This window comes from Dendrobates tinctorius, unplaced genomic scaffold (genome assembly GCF_039654945.1).
Source record: "Dendrobates tinctorius isolate UK_male_01 unplaced genomic scaffold, ASM3965494v1 ptg000254l, whole genome shotgun sequence".
In the NCBI taxonomy this organism is placed as follows: domain Eukaryota; kingdom Metazoa; phylum Chordata; class Amphibia; order Anura; family Dendrobatidae; genus Dendrobates; species Dendrobates tinctorius.
This window is the reverse complement of record NW_027361921.1, coordinates 7,147,381-7,170,121: the sequence shown is the minus strand read 5'-3', so window position 1 is coordinate 7,170,121 and position 22,741 is coordinate 7,147,381. Positions and strand designations below refer to the sequence as shown.

General features: G+C 40.5%; 1 protein-coding gene across 5 annotated transcripts in view; it reads right to left on the bottom strand.

The window, feature by feature from the left end:
- The window catches only part of LOC141067709 (glutaminase kidney isoform, mitochondrial-like), a 484,569-nt gene that overhangs the window by 117,681 nt on the left and 344,147 nt on the right, over positions 1-22,741 (bottom strand). For 2 of the 5 annotated variants that reach the window (XR_012226460.1, XM_073558127.1), the window contains one exon: positions 10,880-11,924. The exons of 1 other annotated variant lie outside the window; for it this stretch is intronic. Coding sequence is in view for 2 of the 4 variants with exons in the window: in XM_073558127.1 (XP_073414228.1) it covers positions 11,922-11,924 (3 nt within the window). In the remaining 2 variants the exon portion in view is untranslated. Of the gene's footprint in view, positions 1-10,879; positions 11,925-22,741 lie in introns of those variants that run through there. 2 more of the 5 variants (XR_012226459.1, XM_073558126.1) reach the window with 1 other exon arrangement.

Genomic DNA, 22,741 nt, shown 5'->3' with positions numbered 1-22,741 from the left:
AACAAGTACAATAATCTTAAACAACAGAAGTCACAACTGGTACAGAAGGAGAGAATACCAAGGAAGAGAGGGCTCACTATCTACAAGGGATGGGATATCTTATTGCTGCTTGGAAGCTTAATCCCTTGAGGGTACACAATCATCAAACTGGTCTCAAAATTGTGCTATTTGTTCATGACTTATTGACAAGCCACTACTTCAGCACATTGAAAACCGCTAGCCTGAAACGCTTTTTCACAGTATGTATAATAGGTATGTAGTCTTTTTTTTTTTTTTTTTACAAAATAGAGTTCAGTACGAACTTGAAATGAGTAATAAAGCTACTATTAATACTACCACAGCATTGAACAACTACTTTTCCAGTAGCATGATGTCAGGACTCTGAACATTTTTGATTACCTTTTTGGAATTCCTGCCCTCATTCAAGACGGTGTCTTTTGTCTCAAGTGTCCCACGTCTTCCTGCTTTATAACTCCACACCAGCCTTTCTGCCTGTGTTCTGCCCCTGACCCTTGTTGCTTCTTGGCTGTCAACCTGCTTCTGTGAACCTATGTGGATATCCTGTTTCTCTACTCTCATAACATACACCGGTCTCCAGTATTCCTCCTGCTTCTGGCTGTTCATGCTGCTCTCACTTGCATTTGTTGTACACGTATACTGTTTGCTGCTCTGCTCTGAAAATACCTGAGACTTCCTACCCAGGCCTCCCTGGATGAGTTATTATATTATTTGAACTGGCCTATATACTGTATATTTATCTGTGCATGGACTAGTCAAGGACTTACTTGTTTTCAAGCATCCTCAAGTGTAACTGTGCTTCAGACTGCTCCATTGATTACATTTTCCTCTGAGGTTAAATGCAGACTTTGTTAAGTTGCATTCAATATCTACACTATGTGTTTATAGACTTTGTTTTTCCTGCACCTGTTTGAAACACTGTATGTGATAATATAGACTTTACCACCTATAAACTGTTCTGTAGTGTCTTGCTCCTCGCAAAAAGACTCCTGAGCCATCCATTATCATTTTTACACACGGTCATCTAGAAACATCCATCTCCTTTAAAGTGAACCTGTCAGCAGGGTTTTGATAAGTAAACTACAGGCATTGTCAGCCTGGCTCTGTTACATGGACTAAAATGGTATCTGGGATGAAGAAATTCGACTTGTGGTTCATGTGTAAACAGTGTTAGACTCCCGCTAGGGCCTTGGGTACTCAGTCCAGGCTGGTTGGATCTTCACGGGATGTCACAGCAGCATTGACCCGCTCTGTGGTGCTGGGCATGCAATAAAATGATTTTGGGGAATGTTTATAGGGGATTAATATGTGACGCCACCCGTAGTGTTCGGCGATAAGAAGATGGCCGACGCTGCAGTTCAGATCCACTGGGGCAGTTGGTGATGCAGCAGAGTTGGTACATCTCTCCATGGGTAGAGCTAGGCCCCAGGGCAGTTATAGTTCTTATAAAAGATAGTGACGTTGGGGTGCAGTACTGAGAAAATAATGAATAACTGCAGACACATGAACTGTAGTTTCCTTTACTTGATGGTTTGGAATGCAGACTGGAGCACTGGTAACAGACTGAAATGGAGTTCCGGACAGCCTGGAAGCAATCTAGGGTCCCCTAACCCAGATGGAGTTGGAGGCCTCCTTGATGCTCTGTTCTCCGAGGTCCTTGCTGCTTAAAGCTATGCTCAAGCTTCTGTTCCTTATGGTCCCTGTACTTGCCCATATGGCAGGCAGCTTGAGCCTACTGCAGGTGTCGCTCCTTTGTGGTGGCTTCGGGCTCTGATATGCTGCTGTGCCCCAAGTGTCTGATGGGCCAGGGGACCTGCAGTTCCCTGCCCTCCGGATTTTGCTGCTGGGACTGTTGTACCCGTACAGCCACGGACTCCGACGTCCGGTTCTAGTGCTCTGTTCTGGGGTGAGCTTGGTCACAGCTAGTGATGAGTGAGTATAAGCGTTGCTTGGGTTTCCCCGAGCATGCTCGGGTGGTCTCCAAGTATTTTGGCATGCTCGGAGATTTAGTTTCTGTCGATGCAGCTGCATGATTTGTGGCTGCTGGACAGGCTGAATACATGTGAGGAATGCCTGTTTGTTAGGTAATTCCCATGTGTATTCAGACTGTCCAGCAGCCGTAAATCATGCAGCTGAGGCGATGAAATCTAAATCTCTGGGCACGCCAAAATACTCGGAGGACACCCGAGCATGCTCGGGAAAACCCGAGCAATGAGTGTACTCGCTCATCACTAGTCACAGCTCCACTCCCCAGCTTTTCCTAGACTTCTCTCTTCCTCTATAACTCTTCTCTGACTCCGACTGCAACTCTTGTCTGGGGACGAGCCCCTCACTCTTCCAGTCACCACAAACGACTGCCCAACTCCGCCTCCAGGCCACAACTAATCGGGAAGCTCTCCTAAAACTGAGTTTTGAGCTCCCCCTCCTGGTCTGGAGCCAGGAAAAGTGCTGAATGCTAATGTTACCTGACCAGGGAACTCCTCCTTGCTTCCAGGCATGACATCACCCCCTATGAGGGAGGCAATGCCACAGGGGCAACCAGACTCCTGGGGTACCACATTAGAAGTTTTTAGTTAATGATAGGCCCTTGCTTCGGGGCGGACTGTAGGCATGGTGTTATCTTGGTGATCTAGGCCAGAGAATCCATGAAGAGACCTGCCCGCAGGCCACCTCAAAGCACAAACCTGTTACCCATGATAAAGACAGAGAATGATGTAGAAAATCCTGCTTACAGGCTCACATTAACGCCTCAATAAATTTTAATTTAGGTCAACTAGAGCCTTTGCAGTATTGAGATGCATTGCAAATTAAATTATTGGAAAAGATGTTTAATTTTAATTTCAAAAGCCCTGCACCTCTTAATTCAAATTATTATAAGCACAAGGAAGCATGGAGTGGCATTATTATGACGCATAAGGGACATTCCTATTTTTGTTACAGGTAGGCACAGTTATTATTATACAGAGCCACAATTATTATCAGCTGTTAAAAGGTGACAGCATCACTAGTGTGCTGTAAAACTATAAGAAGTCACAGGGGGTAATTTGTACTATGTAGAGGCACAAAAGAGATTATTACTGTCTACAGTACACATTATAGGACTATATGGTTTGTGCAGAGGTAACGGGATGTGAAGATGAAGATATCAATGTGTTACATTCTGCATAAACATGGATGGAAGAAATGGTCATGTCTGTGCCAAATGGAAAAGAAAAATTGAATAACTATGATCAGCGAAGACGTCAACATTGAATCACGGATACATGGCCATTGTATGGTAATAGTATGAATTCTACTATAGTAATTTTGGTTAATGTTCAGAATGTTGCTATTGTTCACTACTCTATATGCTGGTGTCACAAACAGCTCCCACGTGATGCACACATGACTCAGATGTGTAAAGGTGCACTCTGCTTCTCTCTCTCACTCATCACTTGATGCTTGCCCTGGGTAAGATACATGCGACTCAGCTATCCAAACACCTGATAGGTACTCTTCTTGCACTCTGGCATATACAGGGTAACAACCAGGCTATACTTTTCTTCGAGGTTGTGGGTATATTTACAGCAGGAAAAACAAGCTTATTAAACTTTAGCTTTAATATACAAAAATGAGGTACAGTGAATAAAAGTTTACAAAAAGATTGAATAATAAAAAGACACATACAAGCAAAAACAGTATAAAAAGAAAAGGACAAATAAAGAAACATCTTATGAATTGGATCCATGAACACTTTGGGTAGAGAAGTTCACCACAGAAATTTGGAAGGATCTACAATATACATAGTCTCTCCTGGGATCAGACAAAGGGTGTCTATGAGTGAGATATTATATAGGATATCATCCAGACCACTCACCACTCCCCTCTGGACAGGTGAGAGGAGAATGGCTGAATGCAAGGATGGGGTTCCTCTCGCTTGTGCCAGACAGAGTGGTTTGTATCAAGTCAATCTGAGCTATCCTTTTTGAGGCTATGGCCTCTGTCAGACATTACAGTTTAACTGCCCTACTACAGTAAACCATGGATCTCCTCCAAGCGGTGGTCAATCAAATGCAAGACCAGTCCCAGTTTGTGCAGAGTAATTTTCTCAACATAAAATCACTCACGTATAAGTCCTTGGACCTTTTTACTTCCCACTGATACTCCAGAACTCTCCACAGAATTCATTTTTTGAGGCCTTAGGGCTTCTATATGATGACCCTTACTGAGTTGCTTTAGCAGAAAGTAAATTAACAGCCCTCTCTTAAGGTCAGCGTACTACCGTACGCTGAGTTCCGGTGCTAGGTAAAAAGACTCGCTGTGAAATGATTAGGCTCTTTGCCATCAGTTTTTACTGGACTCTCTGACCAAATCAAGGACATGTTCAGTTCCATTCTCCTTACTCTTTTGACTAATTCATGTCTCTGGCAATTGGTCTTATTAAGCGGCTGCGTGAAAGCTGACAGGAACACACTGCTGACTCTCACCACTACCTAATATTTCTGCATCTATCACCCTTACAGTGAACCCCATGGAGATTGAGAAGGCAAACTCCCATAGGCAAGAAGGGATTAAGTGGCAAAAACTGGATCTTGGTAGCAAATGTGGAGAGTTTGGACATCAGATGCATGCCTGCCCATGACAAACTCTACTATAAAAACACCAGCACCTAGGTGGGTACTAGCATTCACTCTCACTATGATTCTGCAAAATTATTACTCTCTGCTTGTTTATCTTATCTTGGACAATCTGTGTTGCATGATGCTTTTATTAAGTGCGGTTCTGCAACAAATTTTGTAGATGACAAAGCAGCTAACGATATAGGCTTACCCTTGCTAAAATGTTTTCCTATGAAAGTCACTGTTTTTGGTGATGCACGTCTCCTACCAAGAGTGTGGTGAACTACATCACTAAGGACGTCTCCCTGCTTGTTGGTGCTTTGCATTAAGAATTTGTCATTTTTTGCCATTGAAAATCTGGCCACAGCTGTGGTCTTGGACATTTCTGATTACAGAAGTTTAACTATGTTTTTCACTGGAACCAGGGAAAAATTGTACACTGGAGCTCTGAATGCCTCAACAAAATGTATGTTTTAATCTATGAATTTGTCTAAAGTCGTACCCAGTTGTTTACCTGCAGTATTTAGACTTTTTGCTGAAGTATTTTCTGTGTCTAAAACTGAAAATTTACCCCTAAACTGAGATTATGACTGTCCCATTGATCTGGTACCCAGTTATCGTCTCCGCAAGGTAAAAATATATTATCTTTCCAGTCAGAACGTCTTGTCACAAAATATTATATATCAGACAGCATGCAAAAAGGGTTCATCAGACCAACCACGTCACCAGTTTCTTTTTCTATTTGTAAAAAAAGATGGTGGACTAAGACTATGTATTGACTAGTGGGAACTTAAGAAAATTACTGTAAAGAATCAGTATCCTCTGCCAATCATCCCTGATCTCTATAACCAGATGTTGGGATCTCAATGAGATGAGTGGAACACAGCCTTTAACAAAAATGTCTTATTCACCTAATGCCTCACTGACATCAGTGTTGCATATACATGCTTTATCTGTTTTCTTTTCATGGATACAACACATATCCATTATAATCTATGCTTCTATACACTTTTTTTCACGGACTGTGTGTCCATGACAAACTCACGAAGACATGTCCATTTTTTTCAATACTATGGATGAAAAGGGCCAATACAAGTCAACGGGTCCAGGAAAAACATGTACAGTACACAGATGACATCAGTGTTACCATAGGTTGGGCATCCGTATTTACTATTGCTAAGGATATAAGAAGCTTTGAAATGTATTTATTTATCCATCCTTGAAAAACACTGATCACCGATGGTAAAAATTAACACACGGACCAAACACTGAGGACACACTGATGGTAAAAATTAACACACAGACCAAACACTGAGGACACGCTGATGGTAAAAATTAACACACAGACCAAACACTGAGGACATGCTGATGGTAAAAATTAACACACGGACCAAACACTGACAGCACACTGATGGTAAAAATTAACACACGGACCAAAAACTGATGACACACTGATCTAAAACACTGATGACACCGGTACTATTTTTTCACGTATGTGGTTACGTACGGACTTGTGAATGAGGTCTAATACTGAGTCACAAATTCGACATGTACGTATGGTACTGCAAAAACTCAGTGATAATTTTTTATTTGCTAAAAATATGAAAATGTGTTTCTAAGTTCAATAAGTAAATTTCCTGGGATATATTTTTCTGTAAAAGGTTTCCAAATGGACCTTTCAAAAGGTCAACGCTATTAACGATAGGGATAGAAAAAGGCTGGAATCTGATTGTGGTGTACTACTGCAGAGCTGAAGCACATTGAAAAAAAAGTTGCTTTCTATGCATGTACTGTACCTACCTACCAATGTAATATTCTGGGTTATGTTTTTCGCGGATGAAATATTAATGTTTTTTTTTTTTAAAAATACACACTTGAAAACATTATAAACATTTTATTTTTTGCATCTCTTTTTAATATATACTAAAAGGGACACTGCAGCATTTTTTGCCGCCTAACATATGTTATATGGTCCTTTTAAGGCGGGGAGGGGGGGGAATTTACTTTAACCAAAAATGTGCAAACTAATTATTAAGTTAAATTAAGACATATGACACATAACCTTGCACGTATGCTTTAGCACTCATGTTTAAATTGTCAAAGTGGAGACACATACATGCCACACTGATATTCTGGTCAGGCTAATATTACATTAGTCTTCTTGGGCATCACATCACAAGTATCCCTATCTATCATTTCTGATATATTCCATACTTTTTTGGATCTGGTAAAATATTTTTGTAAATGATTTTAACAAACAGTCATGTATATTAAAACAAAACAAGGCACTGGCAAAGGATGTGGTAGAGTTAGAAAAAAAATAAAGATATCATGCAAAAATTGTAGAAGCCACTTGTAGCACCCACACTGCTGGTAGCAACTGTGTTGGTACCAGTACCAAATAATGTTAACACTTGGCATCCTTTGCCTCTGGCAATAGTATTAGTGTGGAGAAAGTGGACAGTTTAACAGAATATACGTCACATCAGTTTTCTCAGTCACATTAGGATTATGTAGCCTCTGACAGCGACATTATCAGCTTAAGTCACTGTTTTCAGTCCACTTCCTTCATTGACAAAGCACTTAATATTGCACATAGCGGAATTTCCCATTCTGCCACTAATACCAGTTTATGTTAGGCCACCTAGACCTGAGATACTATATCAGAACAACTTCTTCCAGTTGATTTATTGAAAGAGAAGAAAAGTCAGCCTTTGTATTCGGATGACAAGACACTATTAAAGTGCTAAATGTCTGTAAGCCATAGTGATAAGGGTGCTAGCAACGGCAGTAGCACACTGACCCAGGGCACATCTGCAGGTGGAAATCAGGTGGAGGGCAAATAGTGTTGGCTATTCTCCACTTAAAGGCAACTGTGAGCCGAGTCATGGATAATGCTGCTGATGACTGGAAACCAAATCAGGGTGCAGAGGTGATGATGTAATTAGAGAGCGAGGGTGGCAGTGTCAGCATTAAGGATCAGAGGCAATGTCCAGCCAAAAGATCTAGAGATTAAATATTTGCTTGTAGTGCAGTAAGCTCAGGAACAAATGGTAAAAAAAGAAGAAAAAAAAAAGAGATCGGCACAGCTGTTCAGCTCTGGGGTACTGAAACAACACAAACTCCTGGGATACGGGTGCCAAGTTCAGAGAAACAATGCAGCAAATATCCAGAGTCATCCAGCACGATTTCCACTTATATGCCTGCCTGCATGGATTTTATGATTCCATAATAAAGGACATTTTTCATGGGATGGTGAGTGCAAGCTCAGGAACAGGCGATGTCATGACAGAATTTGGAGTAGGAGGGTCTATCATGCCTGAAAGCTCTGGCGGTTGAGGTGATTCTTATGTGCTGGCATCCTAGGTTTGAGAATTCCTTTCTATATTGTCTGATGGCCAATTGCATTGTGCAGGCTGTGCCATTGGAAAATAAGTTGCATACATCCTGGCACACATTGACTAGGAACAATCCCACATTAGCTCAAGAAATGGCATCATCTTCCAACAGACCAGCAAGATGAGCAAGGGTCAATCTACCCTCCTTCTTCTTGTGATTGTCTTTCAAATAGTTAGTTCACATCCACAAGTAATGCCTTCTTGTTGTCAACAACCCTCTCATCATCCATGTATACTGATTCCATACTCTTTCTCATCTTCCTCCATTGTGTAGTCAGTTAGCTTTTTGAGTTACTAAGAAATATGATTCCAGTTGTCCGTTTTTGTGGAAACTTAATTCCCACAAGTCCAAATTCACCACAATCGATGCAAAATTACTAGGTTTGTATTGCCTTTTGCAAAACAGTCTGATGCCATGAGTCTCAATCAAGATACCTAACAGTCATCATTAATTGAAAAATGACATCAATGCCAGGTTTTGGTACAAAATGTTATTTTTTCCAAAACAAAACTGATCATGTTTTGAGATTTCCACTACACATCAAGACTCTCAACCTTATTTTCAACTATTGGTGAAATAAAACTTCATTATGCATGTATTTTTAGGGATAGCACCCTACACAGGAACTGGCCCCCATGCAAGTCAAGGTACAAATGGCAAGATTGTGGTAACATTCTTGCAATTCTATAAATGCAATATTCCTAAAAACAAAATTATTTTTTTCGGGCAGGAGAATTAGCAAATAATTACCAGTATAATATGTTTTCTGCTCAATGAAGCTTTCACAAAGCGGACGGCTATCAGTCAAATGACCAGGAGATCCTTCTACCTGCTCTGCAGGGTAAACACTTTCACACGTGTGACGCCTATGCAGGGCAGGGCTTAAAGGGCAAAATGGCTGTAAATTATCAACAAACAATTTTGGAAATTCTGTAAATGCAATATTCATTTACAAAATTCAAAATTTTGGTTGAAATTATCAATCATTTTTGGGGCGGGTAAACTGACATTATCTGGATAATGGCTGCTAACCACATTTCTGACAAGGAGACCCTCTCAACTCTCTGCAAAGTTAATGCTTTCCTGCATGTGTGGGCCAACATTACAGCTACTGCAAGTATTTAAGGCAACAGAGAATAAAGTATATATGACATGATGAACCAGATATTTTATCTGCTGCTGCACCTACCTAAATGCCAGCTAACAAAGTCGCATCACCTGAACAAGCACCTTTGACTGTGTTTTCTCCAGAACATACCCAAGAAGACTAGGAAAAAGTTTTTTGTCAGCTCACCAAACCGTAGCAAATGCGAAGTCTGGAGGAATGCAATCAATCCTCGGCGGTGCAGGGAACTTGGATTCCGGAAAATCTTGTAGGCACAATACTTGGGAGATGTTCCAGCAACTTCGACCAAAGGATGGTTAAAATCAAAAGACTTTATTCCAAAAAAATGATTAAAAACAGAATAGATGCATAAAAAACATATGGTTCACCATTGTGACAGACGCTTACGCGTTTCGGACTAGAGGGTCCTTACTCATAGCTTAACATCTTACAAATATTTTTTATGCATCTATTCTGTTTTTAATCATTTTTTTGGAATAAAGTCTTTTGATTTTAACCATCCTTTGGTCGAAGTTGCTGGAACATCTCCCAAGTATTGTGCCAAGAAGACTAGGTTATCCTTTACAAGAGTGGAAACCCTTACATTATTCAAAATTAATCTTAGACAGATGGCTCAGTGAAAAATTTCATTCACTTATGGCTGATCCTAATGACCAAATCGGACATACTATGTGCCTGCCCGACTGTCCATTGTCTGTATTCCACACAGTTCTGCTGCTACCAGCGCTAATGACCAAGGGTAAGCTGGTCGTACTCTGCGACACATCGCTTTGCCTGCCTCATCCTATTATTTTAATGTCCAGCTGCTGCCGCCATTGTCACTGCAGTGAGCTGTCAGCCACACATCTCCTTGCTCAATATTGTGTTGTATACTGTAACTATTCTATATTGCTACTGCAAAGCATAGTTTCTTGAGCGTACACAAACATGAAACCGTTGTCCCTTTTTGTACCAAAAATCGTTGAAAAGGCGTTGCTTCTACATGTTGAAAACAGCTTTCTTGTTTCAGCTTCCTAAAAAGGGATACATTTTGGACTGTTTTATAAAAAGCCATTGTAATTATCTAATCATTTTCAGAATAGCAAATTATTTGCAGATCCCAAAAAAGGGACAAATGTTTTCACTTGTACTTGAGAAGTCATCAGTTCTTCACATTTATAACATCTAACTTGCTCCTACTTCCTAAATAAAAGAATAATTTTTGGACTGCTTGTGAAAAGCGATCACTTCCGTAGTTAGCTAAGAACATAGTTCTTCACACTCCCAAATCAGGAATACCATTTAGCACCCCTTATGCGATAAAGACATTGCTTCTTCTGTTTTCACCGATTGTGTATAAACATCAGCAAGGCAGGCATCTTCCAACAAAAAGGATAGTTTTATACCATTTTTACAAGTATAAAAAGTCTGATAATATAGCATGTTGTTACATCATATGCTTTTGGTTACTACTAGTCACTATCCATTTGTCCCTAGCCAGATAGGCTGAGGTCACTTGAACATTTCTAATGTTGACGTTTGCATTAAAGAGCCCAAAAGAGGTTCAATACAGTAGGAAAGCTCTGAGGGTTATACACGTATTTTCTGGGGAATTATAGGTTATGCCATATAAAATCAAGCTTTTCAGGAAAATTTGGCAAAATTGAATTTCAAACGATCAGCTCATCTCTAATCTGTGCACACGTTATGAAAACAATACAGATGTAATTTTTTTACAAATTCCACAATAACCACAAAATTTTAAGGCTTTGGTTTTACAAACACATTTACAGTATAAAAAGATTTTACAATTGTAGATACTGCACCGTATGAATCAAAGCAATACAAAGTGACTGGAGGCAATAACATATTGTAAGACTTGCTGAATACTTTTGTATTCTTTTGATAAAGCAGCATAAGTAATACACAGCTCCTGTCAAAAGTTTGGACACACCTGTTCATGCGATGGTTTTCCCTGTTCGTATGTGCACATTGTAGATTCAGATGGAGGGCAGCAGTACCGTAAAGGAAAACAAATGGAATTAAAAAGTAAAAAATATCTGAGACAATGTTGCTATGTGATCAAGAAGGAGAGGGTGGGAATTCTGAGCCAGCTGACATGGCCTCCACAATCGCACCATTTCAACCCAATTGAGATGGTTTAGATGAGTTGGACTGCAGTTAACTAGCCGATAAAGATGCTTAAGAGAATGTCTAGGGTGTATAAAGCTGTCTTTAGAGCAAAAGAGGGCTACTTTGAGGAATCTAATGTTTAATCCACTCTCACGTTTCTTTACTCCTTATTTCAATATGTGAACCTTTGTAGTATTGCGGCTGAATCTACAATGTGCACATTCCAATAAGTATAAGGTAATCCACTGCTGGAAAAACTGTGTCCAAACTTTTGAACGATACTGTAATTCTTTGGTAAATTAGGACCTGCATACATAAAAGTTAGATCAAGGATACACATCATAACTATAATACTCTCAGCATACAATTATAAAAAGATATGACTTATGTACTTATATTTAGTTCAGCACTACATCAGTGCTTCATAGTGAAATGGTAGAGTAATAAAGAAGGTTAAAGAGAGACACTAATACATTAATTGCAAAACTGTAACCAAAAGTATTTGGCTTCTGTCCCTCAAAATTTCCTTTTTATAAACTATAACATAAACTGTAATGGTGGAGTAGTCCTCATTTTATTCAGGTCACACCTTTTCCAAACTGCATCTTTTAGTGAAAGCTCCTTCTGAAGGCATTCATAATCCATGGATCCATAGGAGAATTAAGTCTTCACTTTACATACAAAAATTAAAATTGAAAGAAAATAGTAAAAAGTTAAAAAGTAATGTTACAGCAAGAATCCAAATTTGATAAATTCAATAAGTAAACTTTAGATAAATGGAACATCATTAGTGAAAATTAATCAAAAAAAGTCTTACAGCCACTTTCTAAAAGTCATTAAAATGATTTACCAGTTTAGGACCAGGCCACTTTCCCCCTTCCTGACCAAACACATTATCATAAATGTGCTTTTAACAGTTCTAAAAAAAAAAAAAATTCATTTAGATATTCAAATGATTTTCCTCTTTTTATGATACATAGGACTTAATTTAGTTTTTCTGTTATTTTTATATTCCTTTATTTTTTGATTGTTTGCAGATATTGGGGAGAAATGTAAAGAAAAATTAGGAAACACGAGTTTATCTTTCAGTTTCTTCTATTATTTTAGGAAATCAGAGGACAGTTATGGAAAACTTAAATTGAGTTTGATTTTTCGTTAAAATAATTGTTATATAATATGACATATATTTTTGGTTAGTTGCAAGTCTAAAAATAGCTATTCAGCTTACTGGTGTTTATTTTATTATTTTAGTTTAGTTTTATTTTTCTAGCTTTTTAATTTTTTTTCTTAACTTCATATACTGTATCCCCCCTAAGGTTTTAAGGGACATTTGTGGACATTTTTACATATTAATACATTCTGTTTATTGCTGATTTTTCCTGCAACTGGGGCTGGTATGCTAGACCCAGTTACAGGAGAAATTCAGCCTCCTGGCTGCATAGAGGAGCAAAATAATCTGTCTAGTGACTGTAGCCAAATTACCACAAGCAGATTGAATTATCCTCACCACAACAATCAGTAGTAAATTAACATCTGTGTTCAATAAACATGAGAAAAAAACATTTTTGTTTTTCACATATTAAAATTTATATTATCGATATTTACATCTTCAACACATAAAAACACCTTTTTTCACTTGATTGCATGTGAAATAAATAGATATGCAAAAGAAATGTCTATTAATAATAAAGTACTTAGATATAACAAATTCACAAAGGATCCTAGGACAATAATTGTATCCACCTACTATAAGGTGCTATAGGTTATACTCACACTGTCATGAGGGTATCAAAAATTCTTGTAAGACCTGAAGTTATAAGGTCGAGTCTGGTAATGAATCACAGTCCTCTTTAGAGACGGTATGATTCCTGTATTATTTTAAGGACTCTTTCCATGCTGGCTGGGAACATTCAGCTTTTGTGCACACAGCTGTTGCTGCTGCTAATGATTTCTACTCCCTACATATACCAGCTCTGGGCATCTCTTCCTTTGCCGGTGAAATATTCCTCTTCCTGTGCTTAGCTGAGTAGTTGGAGTTGGAGCAGGAATTATAGTTGTAGTTATCTGTAGTTTGCTGAAGTACGTGAGTGTTCTCCTGGTCCCTATTTCTATTTAGTTCATTCGTCTCTGTCCCTATCCTCCTCCCTATTTTTGGTGAGTGCTTTTGTATGATAGAAGTTTTCTGTTATCCCAGTTTTCGTTTTGTGTCTTGTTTACCTTACAGTTCTGTCCTATGCCACATGGGGTGAGGGAAGTGACAGATTAGGGTTTAACAGGAGAATAGTAAGGCCAGCGACAAGGTCGCTCTACTTTCAAAAGTACCCCCAGGACAGGGATGGTTAGGATCCCAGTTCCAAGGACTGTTTAAGGCCCCTCTGCCTTACTTAAATCAGTCAGAGGATGATACATACATGGTGAGAAACTAGATTCAGTCGGTAGCACCGGCATCCCTGCATGCTTCCCTCCTCCCATGGCAGGGACATCAACTCACTCACCACCGCGCTCCCGTCCTACACCTCCTTCTTCAGGGAGTGAAGAAACCACGTGTGAAACGCGCGTTGGAGTGTGAGGCGGCGGTATTCACATACAAAGTATGAATCCAGGTGGGTAGTTTTTGATTAACCCTATACCTTCATGGCCTAGTTACTTCATGTTGAAAATGCACTATGCACTTTATGTCTTTTTATATCAATCATGACAAATTTGGCCAAATAATAACGAATGGATTTCTGGTAGTATGATAAAAAGCAGTGGGATAATTGATTATATGAAATAATGCGCTGCATGGTATATTAAATAGAAAATTGTATATTTTTTCTCTGCTTTTGAAAATCCCCCCTTTTTTTTGGATTGAAACTTTATATATTGTCTACTGTGCATGTTGATCTGCTTCCTCTGTAGGAATTTTTTATCATTTTAATTTGGAATCATGTTGGTGTCTTTTTGACTTAATAAAAACCATATATTTAATAATAATTGTTTTGGAATCTTTTCTTAAGTAGAATTTTTTGGTATTATATCAGCCGTACCTGCCTGCACCTGCCAGTGCCTGCCTGTATACCAGCGTGTCTGCTTGCAACAGCCAGTGCCTGCCTGTATACCAGTCAGCACTGTCAGGTTGGTGCAGTTAAACAGATTAAACTGATACCTGTGTTGAATAAATCCGTCTTGTAATTTATCTTTTTTTTAAAGACCACAATATGAACTGCACAAGCGCAGCAGTAAATAGGAGGCAGGTCACTGAAGGTTCAGTGACCTGTCATTTATGCCCATAAGGAGCAATATGAGAACAGAGCACCAAATAAAGACCCGCCCACAGTTTAAACAACCACCACAAAACTGATTTCATTACCCAAGATATCATTTTAATCAGTGTAATGGTGCCAACCTGACAATGCCTGTAGTTTACTTAACAAAATTTTTATGACAGGTTCGCTTTAAGGAATGAAGTGAAAAAAGGTGCTTTTGTGTCTTCATGATGTGAAAATTGATAATTTAAGCATTTGTGAATAAAAAAAACGTTTCATTCTTGTGTTTACTGAAAGCAGCTGTCTATCTACTATTGCCCAGCATCTCCTGCTAGCTCCCCATACCCAGAAACCACATGATTACTAATGGTAACACAGGAGCTTTCTCAGTAAAGATGTTTCAGAACTCATTACAGAGCAAACTATAGACAACCCGGAGGATTCTGGTTCGCTAACTTGTTACATTCACAGCCAGGTAAAAAAAAAAATCTATAGTTATGCTTTACTTTGAATTTAAAAATGTTATAATAATTACAAATTGCACTACTGTTTATGTGTTTAGGGCCTAGAAATTATGTAGTGAGAACACAGAATAACTACATAACATGAGCAGTAGAACAAAACAAACGCAAAAGTTTTCAACTTGAAAAAGACGTCAGTTTGGCGTTGAAACACATCGTTTAATGAAAGAAACCCCGTGCTGAACCAGGAAGAAGAGCCTTTTCAGCCACCCAGCCTATTTCAAAGTTCTTTTTTTATCCCTATCGGTGAGTTTTATCTTGGGGATTGCCCTCATTCACGGGGCATCAGTGACTGATTTTTTGGTGGCTATCTAAAACCTCCAAACCTAGGTGAGAAAAACCGTTTTTTATTGTTTTATTTTCTCCTCTAATAAGGTCCCTGTATTTTGCGCACTTTCCCCCTCCAGAGCTCCTTGCAAATGCGTCACTTTATGTGGTAATAACTCTATACATGTTACAACGGTTATTCTGAGGATATTTTTTCGTGATAAACTGTGCTTTAGATTAGTGATGAATTTAGGTAAAATAGTCATTTTAAAACTACTTCTACCCATAAAACAGGTAGTCATGCAGCACAAAAAAAAGTTAGTAAATAGCATTTACCATATGTGTATTTTACATCAGCATCATTTTTAGAATGTCCTTATATTCTGCTAGGATCTTAGAAGTGTTAAATGATTAGCAGAAAGGTTCCTTTTTTTTCCAAGAAAATGTACAATCTGTTTTTTTAAGTCCCCATACAGTTTTGAAGTATTATAGAGGCAGTGTTAATAGACAGTTCTACACAGCAACGTCACAAGCCAGAAAATAGCAAGATTCACTCAACTAAGAAAAAGAAATGGAATTAAATGAGGCTAGCGGCACTAATGTAAATACTTTGGATCAGCAGCAAGTAAAAACCTAAAACTACTTAGGAATATAAAATTTAAATAAATAAATGAAATTATACCTGAGCTAGGGATACAAAGTGCTATTAATAATTAAATAATTAAAATTTGCGCTTAATAATGAACCCCTTTAGCTTGTAGTGACCTAAAAAATACACACAAATGAATTGGATTGCTCCAAGTTAGGTAGTTATTACCTTAAGGTGTAATCTGAGGAATTGGTCCACTGTGCTCCCTGTAATCTATGACGTGACCGGTGACATCACGAAGGTCCTGTTGGCTCATCTCACGCCACAGCTTCACATCGTGCACACCGGCGTGCCGCAGGAAGAGGGGAGCGTGGAGTGTCTGTCACCGGCCGGGACAGCACTCCTGAAGAGCCATGGTATTAACCCACGTTTATCTGGCAAACATCATGACACACAGCGCTCTTTACTGGTCCTCTGGAGTCCAGACATTTGCTCAGATTACACCTTAAAGTATTAACTATCACGGAGCACTTTTTATCGTTCTGTTAGGCCTGTTTCACACTTCCGTTTTTTCAAATCCGTCAAAATCCGTTGGTTTCTGTAAAAAAACGGATCCGCCAATTTTTTGCAGGATCCGTTTTTTTGTCCCATAGACTTCCATTAGCGGTTACCGCGGATCCGTCGAAAAAAACGGATCAGTTTGCATCAGTTTCCGTCAAAAAAACGGAAATGGATCCGTTTGGCGGACACAAAAACGGAAGTGTGAAACAGGCCTTAGTTACATAATATATGTTCATATATAATTCTTTTTTGCTATGTGTTTAACTATATATCTCATGACATTATAGCTTTCCTGGTTTTTCTATACCTCCGTTTTTTTTACCTATGAGGATTCCTTGTTTAGGGGTCGTTATTTCAACATGTTTGAATAAAATTATTTTAATTAATACTGTGTCAATGCCTCTATATCCCCGTTCATGTTTGGGGATGTTGATTAAATTACTTGAATTGAGGTGGTTTTGTTACAAAAGGACTGTTTGGTGGTAGATTACAATGATACCTGGTGATCAAATCCATCTTGTAGTTGTTGTTTAATCATTATTTTCAGCTTTGAGTTAATGATATGCTCGTGCTCCGGGGGCTCGTCATGTGGTGCTCTGATTACGTATTCATCTGTATGGCTTCTGACAGGTCACTGACCCATCCGTGACCTGCCCTCTAGTTTACATATTGAATATTATATACTAGAGGTGTGCCCGATGCTATCACATCGGGAGGGAAGTGTGTGTGTGGGATGTGTGTGTTTGTGAGTACATGTGTGTGTACATGTGTGTGTGTACATGCATGTGTGTGTACGTACGTGTGTGTGTCCCTCAGCTGCCTGCCCACCCACCTACCTCTGTGCAGTCACAACCGGCAAGAAAGAGGGTGGTTTGTGGCCTGTGCTGGAGATGTAAGTACACGTGGGTGTGAGAGTACGTGGGTGTGAGAGTACGTGGGTGTGAGAGTACGTGGGTGTGAGAGTACGTGGGTGTGAGAGTACATGGGTGTGAGAGTACGTGGGTGTGAGTACGTGGGTGTGAGTACGTGTGTGTGAGAGTACGTGTGTGTACATGTGTGTGTACATGGTGGGCAGGCCGCGGCGGGTCCAGCGGCGTGGCCAGCAGCGGCAAGGAGGTCCAGCGGCGGCAGCCGGCAGGAAAGACCGCGGCTTGCGGCCTGTGCTGGAGATGGGGTGCTGCGTCACCAGAGGGTGCCCGTACCCCATCTCCAGCACAGGCCGCAAGCCGCGGTCTTTCCTGCCGGCTGTGACTGTATGGAGGTGGGTGGGCAGGCAGCGCAGGTCCAGCAGCGGCAGCGGGTCCATCAGCGGCGGGGGGTCCCGGCGGTGGTACTGTGGAAGGGCCTGGTACCACCAGCGGGTGCCATATTGGAATACCCATCACTTGGGTATTCCAATATGGCGGTCAGTGTACTTCCGCTGCGGCGCGGTGGATTGTGGGATTTGGGAACATCCAGACGGAAGTGGATGACAGACAATTTAAGGCAATTATATATAGATATATATCTTGTAAAAAAAAAAAAAAAATCCCCTTCTGCAGGCAGACGCCGGCGGTGGCACCTGCGCTGCAGCATGATCGTATTTGTAATGTGTATATAATTCATTACTTTGATGTTATCCTGAAATTCATTAAAAAAAAAATCTGTTTGAAAGTGGCGCCGGTGGATCCGATAGCTGCTACTGCGGTCACAGATAGATGTTACTACGCAGGCACCGACGGCGCCATCTTGGAGGAGGAAAAAAATTTTTCTCCAGTAAAATGGCGCCGGCGTTGCCATATTGGAGGAAAATTTGTTTTTTTTTTCTCGAGCAAGATGGTGCCTCCGGCGCCTGTGCAGTAGCAGCTATCGGATCACAGCTAATTTAGATTTCATCTCATCATAAGGGAGCAACATCATTGTTTTACAGTTAGTTATGTCTGCAAACTTAAACAGACCAGTGTGAGCCCATATACCAGTTATTGAGGGAGTCAGACTTTCAGGGAAATTTGGGTGAAATAGGAAGTGAGAAGGGAATTTGTGGATGACAATTTGAATTTTCAGGAGCAAGTCCTCCAAATATCTATAGGGAGATTCATTGGACCCAGGAGTTCGTTTGTAGCGGAGTTGTAAAAACTATTCCATATCAGAGAATTAGGGTGGGCTGGGGCGAGCTAAAGTTTTTCCATTTCCATCCATTTCGTATAGGCAGGTTTAGATTACCATGCTGGTATTCTGCTTAAGTGAGTAGCCCAATAGTAATGCATAAAGTGAGAGACACTGTTACGCCCAACGGTGGCGCATGTGGATTTGTGAACCCACAGTGCCACAGGGCCGGGCCTGCCCAAGAAAAGGTGTAGCTAAGCGGCTATCTGGTGTTCACTAGAGTTTCTGATGGTGTAGACAGACTGAGCCAGGTACCACTCCTGGGCAGAATCATGTACTGCAGCTGCTGATCCCAGGGGTCAGGTACGCTGACACTGATAAGGGCTAGGTCTCCATTCAGACTAGTAAGTTCTGGCACCTCTACAGAATGGTTACTGACATGGATTCGGGCTCGGTACAGACAGGCTGGTCTAGGATACTGGATCAGGGTTTGGCCCCACAAGGACCAGGGAACAATGTTCAGGCTCGAGCCGCTCCAAGAACAGGGGACAAGGTTCAGGCACTGGCCGTTCTGGCATCAGGAAATGAGGTTCAGGCACTGGCCGATCCAGGACCAGGGGACTTCGGGAATAAGACTGGCCATTCCAGGACCCAGGGACTTTGGATACAGGACTGGCCACATCGGGATATGGGATACAGGTTCTTGAGACTGTCCACACTGAAAGCAGTGGACCTCACAACTCGCAGTATACCATACTAATGATTCTACATGTTGCTTGGTGACTCCTCAAGCGACAGGGATTTTTTTTATACACCATGACTCTCAGCAATTGGCTCAGAGCAATCTTGTGGGTATATGGATTATACTAAAATTATACTAAATGCCTCACAGCTACAAGCTGAAAGCATTTATTATAAGCGCATACTGCCACTTTAAGAACGGAGGCGCACGCGAGTACTAAGTGCACCGCTGGAACTGCAGCGAACACACAGAAAGCAGATTGTTGAGGACCGTGCTGAGGGCCAGGCCAGTGAGTAAGCTGGCGCCCCTGATTGGAGGGAGAAGGGGACACCATGCAGGGGAGCTGGCAATAGCGCAATAGACACCCATCCCTCCCTCCCGTATTTTTGGCATTCAGCAAGATGGACTTTGAAATTCTATGACGCTTTCCTGGCAATATGAATTTCTAAGTGGCTTCCTAAAGTGACCTTAAATCTCTGAGTGGAAAATGTATGTGTAGGGTTTCCAACAAGTACAATAATTTTGGAGGAATGGTCATTTTTATTTATGATATATGAACAAACAGGGATAAAGGTAGAAGCATTCACCTTGTCAGAGGGATCAGATTACTTTATATAGAAATTATTCTCATAAAGAGTTGAAAATGAAGAGTCAAGAAAATTTCTAAATATTTGAGGGTTGTGTTACACCAGCAATACTTAAAGTTATTAAGGAGGAGATGCAGTAGGGGGTCAGGGATATGTAATGGAAGGGCTTCCTTTTTAGTTGCGTTTGTTTGACAAGGTGCCAATCTCTGATAACATTGAATGTAAAGCCCCCGTCACACACAGCGATCTCGCTAGCGAGATCGCTGCTGAGTCACAAGTTTTGTGACGCAACAGCGATCTCACCAGCGAGATCACTGTGTGTGACACTTACCAGCGACCGGCCCCCCTGCCGGGTAATGCTGATCGTCCTGGAATGGCCAGGACATTTATTTGATCGCTGGTCTCCCACTGGCCAGCACACATCGCTGTGTGTGGCAAGCGGGAGACCAGCGATCAGCGAGCTGGCGCTGGTAACTAAGGTAAACATCGGGTTTCTAAGCGGAGCGCATCGCTTAGAAACCCGATGTGTACCTTAGTTACCAGCGCGCTGGTGCAGGGAGCTAGTAACCAAGGTACACATCGGGTTTCTAAGTGCAGCGAGACGCTTAGAAGCCAGATGTGTACCTTGGTTACCAGCTCTCTGCACCAGCGCGCTGGTAACTAAGGTACACAGTGGGTAACTAAGTGACGTGCGTCGCTTGTTACCCGCGTGTCCCTGGTACTGATCGCTGGTGAAGCTGCCTGTTTTGGCAGCTCACCAGCGATCCTGACAAGGTCATATCGTTGTCAGGATCGCTGGTGCGTCGCTATGTGTGACGGAGCCCAAATTGTTGCTGGAATAAAGACCTACAATCGCCTTTAGTAAAGGACCTTTATAGAGCATACGCAGCGAGCCCACCCCATCTCCGGCAGGTGATGGCGGAGTATTACAGCCAAGACCTGCCACTAACAATCAATTGTTAAGCTTTGAAATGCCGCTGTCAATCTTTGATAGTGGTATTTAACATGTGTGAGGGTGTCAGTACTTCTGCCCATCAGCACGCCCGTGATGTGATTGCGGGTCGCTGATGGGTTCTCATGATAGCCAGAGATCAGCTGGCGCCCCCTGTGCTTGTCATTACAGAACTCTTTTGAAACCATGCCTGTGGCAGAGCTTCAAAGGATACTGTGATTTCTGCTATATGAAGTGATGCTGAGGAATTGCTGCATATAGTACAAGCGATCGGATGATCACATATTCAAGCCCCTTAAGGGGGCTAACAAGATCAGTAAAAGGTTAAAAAAAAAAAAGTTTTAGAAAATTTGAAAAAATTAAAAAAAATTCCAAAAGTTCAAATCACCCTCCACTCCCCACATTGAAAAAAAAAAAATAGATATGTGGTATCGCTGTGTTCAGAAAAGTCAGATCTATCACAATATAAAAACAATTAACCTGACAGGTAAACATGCTAAATGGAAGAAATTAAAGAATGACAAAATTAAGCTTTTTTTAGTTGCTGCAGTTCCCCAAAACATGCTGTAAGTCACATCTATTACAAAATAGTATTAGGAAAAACATTGTTGGAAAAAGGTGACACAGCTGCAAAATTTTTTTCTTTTTGCAAAATTCACATTTTTATTCACTACTAAAATAATTAAAAAAAACTGGACATGTTTGGTATTACCATAATCGTATTGATGAGGAGAATCATGGTAATTTTTACCACAAAATGTACAGCGGAGAAACAATTCCCAAAAAGCAGTGTCAGAATTGTGCTTCTTTCACTATTTCACTGCACTTGAGTTATTTTTCCTGTTTGTCCACGAAGTGGTAAAATGAATGGTGTCAATCAAAAGTACAACTCAACCCGCAAAAAAAACAAGCCCTCATATGTCTACATCGTCAGAAAAATAAAAGAGTTATGACTCTTGGAAGAATAGGAGGAAAAACGGAAAAGTAAAAAATGGAAATTGGTGCCCGTGTGGAGGGGTTAACTGAGCTCTTTTTTTTAAGTGTCTTTTTTGAAGGTCTGGAGAGCATACTTGCTTTCAGAAGCTTTATTTTAGTGGTTAGGGATTCATCTTTTACTTCATCTAGCACCAATGGAAATACACTCTCCAAGGAAGACAGCCTTGTGGGCTTTCCATGATATCACTTCAAAACAGACTGATACCTTATTGAGTTCTAAGTAATTTTGTAAATGCGAGCACAATTCTTCTCTAATGGAAGGTTTACGTAAGAATGTCTCATTGAGTCTCAAATGACAAGAGCAGGTGAAAATTGAGGACTCTTTGATTGAGATCTCTATTGGGGCATGATCCACCCATGTCATGAAACCAAATCACTACTCCTGCCAAAATACATAACAGGCGGTGTTCCCAAACAAGTAGTTTATGCAAGTATGGGTACCATGAGGTGGTGAGAAAAAAGGAGAAGGATCTGTCTTCAGCATGATTAATTCGCCATAGATCATAAAGGGAGTATCTATGGATAAGCTAGCAAAATTCTCTGGAGAGGTGTATTTGAGATGGGCTTGGAGGCCTCTTGTTTAAGTAAAGTCTATCCCAATTTTGGGAGAACATCATATTAAAATCTCCAAAAATTATGGCAGAGGGAGGCAGGCATGAAATCTTAAGCATGACTTTTCTGAGGAATTTAATTTGAGTGGTATTAGGAGCATAAATAGTACAAAGTAAAATGGGATTCCTTCTGAGAATGCCTTGTGGAATTATATATCTACCAATGAAGTCTAGGTGGGAAGAGGACACCTGTATAGGACATGTTTTTCACAAAAGAATTACTACACCTGCTTATCTTTCTGTCTTGTATGGCAGAAAATATTTTAGGGAAGTGGTTAAGGGGAAAATTAAAGGAGCCAGATTTGTTAAATGGGTTTCCTGTAGGAACA